This window comes from Osmerus eperlanus, chromosome 3, assembly GCF_963692335.1.
Source record: "Osmerus eperlanus chromosome 3, fOsmEpe2.1, whole genome shotgun sequence".
NCBI classification, from domain to species: Eukaryota; Metazoa; Chordata; class Actinopteri; order Osmeriformes; family Osmeridae; genus Osmerus; species Osmerus eperlanus.
In genome coordinates, this window is record NC_085020.1 from 15,908,115 (window position 1) to 15,917,458 (window position 9,344).

Sequence of the window (9,344 nt, forward strand, 5' to 3'; positions counted from 1 at the left end):
CCCTGTACTTACTGTAAGTCGCTCTGGATAAGAGCGTCTGCTAAATGACTAAATGTAATGTAATAAAGGACATTAAAAAAAAACAAAGACAAGAGCATGTTCCAGTGACAGGCATGCTTTACAGATGAGGTGGTATGCTTCAGATCATGAGAAAGTAACTTGGCAGCGGCAAGATGAACGTACAAATATGTCATAAATGGAATGCATGATATAGTTGACAGAAAAAAAATTGTGATTGTCCAAATAAAATTAAATCTATACATTTTATTAGAGAAGAGAAAAAGTATTTAAACCAAAGGTAAAATATGGAACAACTGGACTGTAATAACAAGCTTGACTTTAAAGAATTCCTCAGGTCTACCACCAAAAAGTTAAGTACAGTTGGTACAGGTTCTTTCTGTAGTGGCTCTTGGGTCACAAAACATAGCTTCTTAGTGGCACACCAGGTGTTCATATTTGATATGCTGTAGCAAAGGCCATTCCAGTGGGTTTAAGGCATTTCTGAGGGACTGGTTTTGGGCTCCACTCTTAGCAGTCATGATTTGAATTACCATGCAAGGTAAAATCTGATTTATACTCCATACTTCTTTTTCAACTCCTCTACCAAAGCAATGTACTCAGTCATGGCAGTATCGTTGCCCTTTCCTGTAAAAAGGAAAATAAATATTAAGCAAAACTAAATTAGGTGATAATAGAAAAATGTAGTGCTGCAAGTAATTACCAAATATTTTTTTAAGAATGGACTCTCAAATTATATGAGTGCAAGTAAGAAACTGTAAAACAGATCCAGCTGTAGATTTCTCTGCATTCGAATATCTATCAATAACAAATACACCCACCCCCCTGTTGTGAAGCCAATGTTTCACCACTAGTATTCTGGTTTAGTATTATATTAAAATAGCGGTAAGGTTGGCTAAAACAAGATACATACCCTTCTCTTTCTCCCAAGCGTCCCATTTGGCTTTCCCAGTGAAATCAAGCATACCTGGACGAGCTTCAGAAAATAAACAAGTAATGCTTCTACTTTAATAAAGTTTATTTTGCATTCATGTTTGAGGCCTAGTAAATTAAGTAAATGTGGAGGAGGTGGTAGCTCTCAAATAGTGCGGCTGATGGCTTACCGGTATTGACATCACCCACAGAGGCCTGCTTGAACAATGCATAAACCTTAAGCATTTCAGCATCCTCTGGCTTTGATTTAAGCTGCTTTACTTCTTCTGCAGCCTTCTTGAAGTTGGTCTGGAGTAAAAACATAAGCTAATACATCATACATCTTTATATTGTAATAAGGCTTTGTGTAATATATGCATCCATTATTACCAACAGTAATGGAAATTTGGTGTGGGGAAACATTTGAGGGTTGTTAAAATGTATGGAAAGATATTATAAGTTATAAAGTTGTTCAGGGCCCTTTTCTAATTCATAAGGGATAAGTGGGCTACACAAGTATAGTAATAAAAAGTATTGTGTTGTTGGTGTGATATTGTTTCAAGATGATAGTACAAAATAGTCAGTGTTTCTGAGAATTGAGCTGTCATCCTGGTATTTTTCGTGTAGTAGGCCTACTATGGATTGCAAATAACAACTACGGCATAGAGTGCCGTAGCCCAGTGGTTCTCAACCCTGGTCCTCAGGGACTCCCTTGTCCTGCATGTTTTGGACATTTCCCTGCTCCAACATGCCGTACAGGGGGTCCCTGAGGTCCAGGGTTGAGAACCACTGCCGTAGCCTATAGGCATACTCAAAATATACGAATATTAAATAATATAAAATGCAGTTACGTTCATGCTACAGTACCAACGTTTCTAGCCCCGACCACTGACCTGACGGATAGCTGCCAGCATGCCCTAAAAATAACTTGTTTATGGACTACAAAGTAGGGCTGGGCGGTATGGCCTAAAATGTTTATCACGGTATAATTCGTAAGAACTGACGGTATCGGTATATATCACGATATATTAGTTATTCTTAAAATGTCATGACAATGCAATCTACCGCACTCGGACGGATTTGGATATCACGATATATTACAACCGGCAATACCGGTATTCGCGTTCATACCGGTATACCGCCCACCCCTACAACAAAGTAACGAAAATATATCGACACTCACATGAAACACCACGGGCAGTGTCGAAAGACACACCACACCCTATGGGGGATGACAAGTGCCCTTGCACTCCCGAAAAGCATAAAATGTAGACAAGCTTTTCCCACAATGTCCATGTTGTCAGCGACGTAGCAACGTAGTACGTGTGGGGACTTTGATAGCGGCGACGTAACGTTTTGTAAACATTTCATTAGCGCATGTGAGATGTAACCTGTCTGCAAAGCTAACCTTAGGTATTTTCGACATCGGTTGCGGCTGCATGAAACGACCGGCGAGAGTTGCCACTTGCTGTCGGGGAGGAGTTAAAAACGGCTCCGTAAAGTCGGACATTCCTGCTTCTTGTGGTTTACTGCGTTGACGGCAGTCATGGTCGATCAAGCGCTGTTTGCTTACTTTATCGCTGAAGAACTGCATGGTCGCAAATTTAATCGTTTTAGCACACGAACCAGTGCACTGAAATTTTTCATTTTATGTATTGGGTTATGTTAAACTCTCTCCAATCTGCATATTGATAATACAACCAGAACTCAACTAAACTTAGTCTTTCCGTTAGTGAAGAGGCAGACTAAAACACTTTCTTCAACAATAGTGCAAACAGTGTTGCCAAAATCCTACTCCCTTCTAACTTAAAATGTTTTGCAACGAATATCAAAAGCTTTTTATGGCACACTTAGAGGGCATGAGGAGCCACCCAAATAATTTTGGGGTGTGTCAGATCTTCTAGGCCCAATATATGGGGGGGGGGGATTTTGGAAGGTATGGAAAATACTACTCACCCAGTAGGTTAAAAAGAAATACTGAATTGCTGCATCGATAACTAGTTGATTCAAGTAGCAGTTGGTTTTTAGGATTGTTAAATTGGTGAGGAAGCGTGCAAGATTAAGATAACTCATACACAGTAGCCTACTGCAATGCATACATGGTGAAAATACAACATTTAGTTGTATTAAACATAGATGAACACAGCTCTATTTGAACATTTCGGGAATGTAGGAGGTGGAAGAAAAGATATGTCCTATGTGCTTATGCTGATCATAATAGCCATTTCTTTATCACATGGTCATACAGCCAACTCCAGAATTACTGGCACCACATTGGCACAGATGTCACATTTATTTTTAATGAAAATTGAAACAATTAAACCTTCAATTTAATATCAAGAAAATAAAATGTCAATAATTTTGTACATTTCTTTTGAAACCATATGTGCCATGCCACAATTCTTGACAACCCTAAATATTGTTGTAACTAAAGCATTTTGCCATTTATATTAGACTTTTTGAAGTTGATCAAAGTATTTAGGAATTTACCAGCAGTAAAACGTAGGCTATTGTAACCTAGGCCTATATAGATAAGGCTGACAGGCAATTCATTTAACCCTATTGCAAACCTGTGGGCTAAACTGAAGATCAGATTGAGAGTAGGACTGATGATCTGGAGAGATTCTGTAAAGAGGATTGCCCTCTGATTCCTGACAAACCCTATTTGACTGTAAATTATGTAATATTTGTTTTCTCTATTCACTATCAACACCATCCTATCCTCTGAGAGACTTCTTTACCGTTGTGTCTGAACGGCTCATTTTACGTCATGTTATATAAACATTCTCTCTAATCTACAGAATGATAATATGCTTCTTATAAAACCCACAAATCAGTTTAATTTTGTAACTCCGTTAGTGAATATACGAACACTTTCTCCATTATGGAGTTATCAATTTGCGAGCCCTGTAGCAGAACAGCGATTAGATGTTTTTCAATCCATAGACATTAGCTTACATAATCAGTTATGTGAAACGTCGCATTTGCATTGCAGTGCATTTCACAATGCATTTTAAAAACAGTATAATGATTTTTTGCATTTTTGAATTCAGTATAACTGAATAACAGACATCCCATGTCTCCCGGAAGTTCCGTGAATCTGCCGCATTTCAATAGCTGCTCCCGAACGCCCGCAAATGCTATACAATCTCCCGGAATTCGGGGATTTTGTATTTAGAGCGAGCGCGAGACTGTGCAATGATCATTTATGGTTGAAATAGGTGCATATCGCGCGTCCTGGTTGCGTCCCGAGGGGGGGGGACAAGCCACCTCCCGGAAATGAGTCTCAGTTTGGGGTGTCTGGAATATAAATCGCCTCGGAACGCAACTCTACGCATAGCAGTAGGTTACTAGAAAGACAGTGTGTGCGCGTTCACGCGTAGTGTAGTGGAATTCTGGCAAGGAGTGAGGGTAGGGGAGTGATTATGGCAGAATTTCTGCACAACACTGGCATAATGGTGAGGCTAGATAGTTATAGATAGTTATAGCTGCCTTCTTATCGACCTAGCTATCCACATATATGGCAGACGTAGTGGTGGAAACGATTGTCAGCTTTGCAGACATAGCGACATAGCGGTGGCAGTGATTGGCTGATTTGTTAGGCGTAGCGACGGTTGCTAACTCTGTTAACATTACCTGGCACTAATCACCCCCCTTACACACCCAGCATTCATCATCGCCCGTGGCTTTAGTCTAGTGTGGTCATAGTCCACACAATGTCAAAATGGCTGTGATCCCTCGAAATGTTGGAAGGATAGGTTGGTGTCCCTTTTATTTCGTTCGAATCTATAACTGTTCAAAACCGATACACCTACGCTACATGCAGTAGGTTTGGTAAACACATTGTTTTGCCTACATCATGTAAACGAAAAACAATAGGCCTACTGTTTAGCTAATGCAACAAGAAAATTAGGACACCGCCGTCTACCGAGTCTAGTAACTAAATCAAAAGGATCCGCAACAGAAATATAGCCTAGCCTAAATTGAAAGTAACTAAAACAATCAAAAATGGCTACTAACCTCAAGTTCAGACATGATTTCAGATGATTTTTTGATGGAATGCCTACTTTCTGTGAAGTTGCAGAACACTAAACCAAGCTTGTTACAAGCTAACGGAAATTTTATGCAAGCTTCACCGTTAAAACGACCTCCTCATCACGCCTCCTTCACTCAATTGGTAGATTTACTGAGTGGCACAGCATTCAAGCCATACATAGGGCAGTTACGCTGAGCTTAAGGAAAGCCATGAGTGCAGCAAACGTGTCCAAAAATCGTGTTGACATGACCAAAATATACGTGTCAACATGTACATTTTTGTCGTGTTGACGTGACATTTTTGGACGCGTTAACGGAACAAAAAAGACACATTGACATGTATTTTCTGGTTGTGACCAATAGAGGACCTTGATTCAAGGCGGTCGTAAATACTCATGAGGCGGACTCAGACCCATAGACTTATATACAGTAGACACAGCGAGCCTGCTCTTCAAAGATGGCGTCCCCATTTATTTCTATGGAAAGTGCTCAGTGGCGTAGTGAGGCAAGCGATAGCGCGAAACTCTTTTTTGTTGCTCGAAAAACTACGAAAGTATACAGATAATAGTACACAGATCAGTATAAAAGTGTATAAACAACTGAAATAAGAAAAAATATAGCTGCAAGCAGCGATGCGGGTTCCTCCGCAAAATATTATAAAAATGTACATTGTAGAAGATCAAGAGTTGGACAACAAGAAAGCAAAATTACCATGTTTGACCAACAACAACAGGCTGAATGGAGATTCAAACTCAAGAGCATGAGGTTGCAAGTCAGCCTCTCTGCTACACTAGTATGGAAGGCCTAGTGGGCAAGTATTAAGACGCCCCCGTGTGTCAACCACGCGTAATTTCGCCTCTTTCGGTGTCTTTTTTGCCTCAAATCGACCCGTGTCACGTGACATGTTGCCATTTTATGGAAGGCCAACTGTGCCAAAACGTCTGAATTGTCGTTCGTGTACAGACGTGACATTTTAACGTCTTTAACATTTTTAACGTCTGTACACGTTTTGACGTCTGTACACAGCCGTTTTTAACGTCTGTATACGTTTGGACCATCTATGCTTCCATGCTATTGGTTGGGACCAACATAGCCACCCCCCATTTTGACCTAGTGTCTGCGCTAGGCTGTACGTAGTTCTACTGTGATCATGTGGGCTCTTACGTAGCTATCATTTAGTATTTGGGACAGTCCATTTGTGTGGGAAGAAAAATTGTACGGTTTATCCTGTATCACACTTCAGTCCAGTAGGTGGCAATGATACACCTATACCTTGTTTGCTAACCGCCATTAAAAGAACCAAAGAAGAAGACGAACACGTGTGTGATTTCGAATTCTGGTGGAGCCAAATAGCAGAAAATGAGACCACAAACTTTCGGAACTTTTGAAGCATGTACCCAACATTTGTCTTCAGATGACCAGGATTCTATACAGACTGTTCTAACAAGGTAAGCTATCAATTAGCAACCTTAAGCCAAGTTACTTGTTTTGTATAGTTGTTTGGCTAGTCCTGTCCTCCTGGGCTCCTGACTTCTCATCAACACACTTAGTGCTAACTAACTCTTAAATAATGAGCAACTTGAAATTTACGCCGCTAAACTAGACATTTACATTTAGTCATTTAGCAGACGCTCTTATCCAGAGCGACTTACAGTAAGTACAGGGACATTCCCCCGAGGCAAGTAGGGTGAAGTGCCTTGCCCAAGGACACAACGTCATTTGGCACGGCCGGGAATCAAACTGGCAACCTTCAGATTACGAGCCCGATCCCCTAACCGCTCAGCCAACTGATTCCCTTATAAGTAGACCTTATAAGACTTTGAATATTGTGTTACTGAATGCGGTTATGTTACTGAAGCCAGGGCCCCGTTCGTCGTAAGGGTTGAAGCTAAGTTAATCAATTGTCCCTTTAGCCCGTTAACATTAGCGAGATGAGTGAGAACAGCAAATATCGGTTCGTCAACGGCTGATCCGCATCCAAATCATGTGGTTAATTTCAATCAGGCTAAACTTATCAGGGAAATTGCACGTGCACGTCCTACTTCAAAAGGCAGGAAAGGTCGATCACCAAACGGTATGATGGCGGAAAAGACGAAAGAGAGAGCGGTGATAGGCTATTCTCGCCATCCGAGCAAACTATTATAATGAGTCTCTAGACAATAAGCATATTATCATGGCTAAGTCAAACACCGCCACCGCTGCCAGAGCAAAACAAGCAGCTTGGGAAAAAATTGCCGATAAGCTAAATGCGAAAGTTTTGGGGAAATGTATAGGCTCATCTTAAGTGCCTCATTACCCCAATCAATCAGATCAAATTTCTTTAATTGTGCCTGCTGGTATAGGCTTAATGGAAATTAATAATCGAATGAGATCTTGCTAGCGAAAATAATGATCTCAACTCTTTCAGAATAAGTAGGCTAAATAAAAACAAGGCCAAAGAGTATCTAATTGATACGAATTCATAGACAATTATGAGGATATATGTAGGCTACTGCGCTTATATCATGTACTATATATGTGTATATGCATGTAGGCATATGTGTAAATCCCTCTTTGATGTCATTGACTGGGACATGGCCAGGGAATATGATGAATTGATTCATCAGCTGGTTAAGCGCCAAGTACACTTTTCTTACAGCAACGCATGCTGCGGCTTTGCCAATGTTTTCTGCATTGCCTATACTGTATAAAAATTTAGCCTATAGCCTACCTGACGCAAAAAACCTCAAGGCTATGCAGTCTGAAGCACAGTTAAAGTTTCAAGTAGCTTTATTGTCAATTTCTTCACGTCAAGACATAAAAAGGAATCGATATGACGTTTCCCACTCTCCCACAGTGAAACATATAAAAAGCACAGGCACAACAGATAAGACAAGACATTTCGTAAAACATAGCGTTACATATTCACATACAGCAGCATAAGCTCATAATAAAGCATAAAGCTTGCTGCGGCGTGTGATATTTGCAATGTACGGCCCGAGAAGGTCTTTCAAATAAATGAGTCCATGTCGGCTGAATCGATACTGCTCAAACAAGAATCCGTGTGAAATAAAGGATCTTGGCAATCGCGAAGAACTCTATTGGTATGGAAAGCTAATCGAACTAAATTATAGCTCCTTGGTCAACTGGGTCTCTCAAAAAGGGAGCTGCCATGTTATTTTCTGGGGGTGTGGCAAGCTTATCCAGCTACACTTACGTTAGCCTGCTCTGGAGCAGGTTAGTGCTAATTGATATGTTACTATGGTGATTTATCGAAAGTTGCTTCCACTAACCAAAAAGAGGGGCGTTTTTTATCTTAGCCTGAAAATTAGCTCGCTAAACCGCTTAGCGAGCTACGACGAATACCCCCCAGCAATCTCAAACAGTTGTTTAACAAGCTTTGTTGTAGTTAGACTACCACTCGTCATCACACTTGTAGTGCTAACTCTTTAATGAGCAAGCTCAAATTAACGCTGTTAAACTAGACCTTATAAGGCTTTGAATATTGTGTTACTGAATGCGGTTATGTTACTGAAGCCAGCATCTCAAAGAGTTGTTTAACAAGCTTTGTTGTAGTTAGCCTACCACTAATATATTTTGACATGCTAACAGGTTGGAGATCATGGCGACGAGCGTTCGCTGGAGCAGAGGGCGACTGCTTCAATCTGAAGTGGTTGATGAAATGCTTTTGCTCAGCGAGTTAATTCGGGAATCCAACGATCAGCAACAACAACGTGGTAATGTACTCGTCATATTTAAACATGATCTGAAGAAGCAAGATTCAAAACACGATGCCTCTAACATTTTTCTCTTGAACTGAGTTGCTCCTGGTTTCACCGTACCTCGAATGGGAGGACAGACTGGAGGAAGGCCGGTTTACCAAATCGCCCAAGAGCAGTTGCAGATGTTGTTGTCCTAACTTCTCTGCTAAACAGATTGCGGAGATCTTGGGTGTCTCAAGAAGAACAGTGAACCGACGGTTAAGGTATGTGTCAATTGAAGGACTAGTTCAGGAGAGATCTAAATAATGTCACCCCTTTCTCACTGAGCCATACACAATTTTGTTTTTCTTTACAAAGCACATGAAACACTGCAGAATTACCCTTTCTATACATTTCATAAAGAAATTGATATACTGTGATAGCTAGAACTCTTTCATATCCCATATCTTTGGAGAAAAAACTCATGTGCATGTACCACATAGCTGCCTTGTCACTGTTCCTTAAAGGTGACATGACTTCACTTTAGGAGGTTATTTAACATTAATAAGAGTTCCCCTAGCCTGCCTTTGGCCCCCCAGTGGCTAGAATTTTCGATCGGTGTAAACCAAGCCCTGGGTGTTCTTCTCCGCCTTTCAGAAAATGAAAGCTCAATTGCTCTGTTTGAAAATCTCCTCTTTG

At 40.7% G+C, this 9,344-nt stretch overlaps 1 protein-coding gene and 1 long non-coding RNA gene across 2 annotated transcripts; one reads left to right on the top strand and one right to left on the bottom strand.

Annotated features, from left to right (window-relative positions):
* Positions 1-244: 244 nt before the first annotated feature.
* Positions 245-5,110, bottom strand: dbi (diazepam binding inhibitor (GABA receptor modulator, acyl-CoA binding protein)). Its single transcript, XM_062457366.1, has 4 exons — positions 4,951-5,110; positions 1,122-1,239; positions 932-994; positions 245-645 (listed from the first exon to the last, which is right to left on the bottom strand). Exons 1-4 carry the CDS (start codon positions 4,963-4,965, stop codon positions 572-574), a joined length of 270 nt encoding a protein of 89 aa, XP_062313350.1. The 5' UTR covers positions 4,966-5,110; the 3' UTR covers positions 245-571.
* A 1,051-nt stretch (positions 5,111-6,161) lies between these two features.
* LOC134016897 (uncharacterized) lies at positions 6,162-9,101 on the top strand. The gene is made up of 3 exons (XR_009929700.1): positions 6,162-6,413; positions 8,557-8,681; positions 8,766-9,101. It is a non-coding gene; the product is annotated as an uncharacterized LOC134016897 (long non-coding RNA).
* Positions 9,102-9,344: the final 243 nt, after the last annotated feature.

What these genes read in the sequence shown, in the direction of transcription:
- dbi (XM_062457366.1), bottom strand. An exon ending in TGTGGGTGATGTCAATACCG is followed by an intron (nt 995 to 1,121) that starts GTAAGCCATCAG and finishes TATTTTCTGAAG; the next exon opens with CTCGTCCAGGTATGCTTGAT. An exon ending in CGCTTGGGAGAAAGAGAAGG is followed by an intron (nt 646 to 931) that starts GTATGTATCTTG and finishes TCCTTTTTACAG; the next exon opens with GAAAGGGCAACGATACTGCC.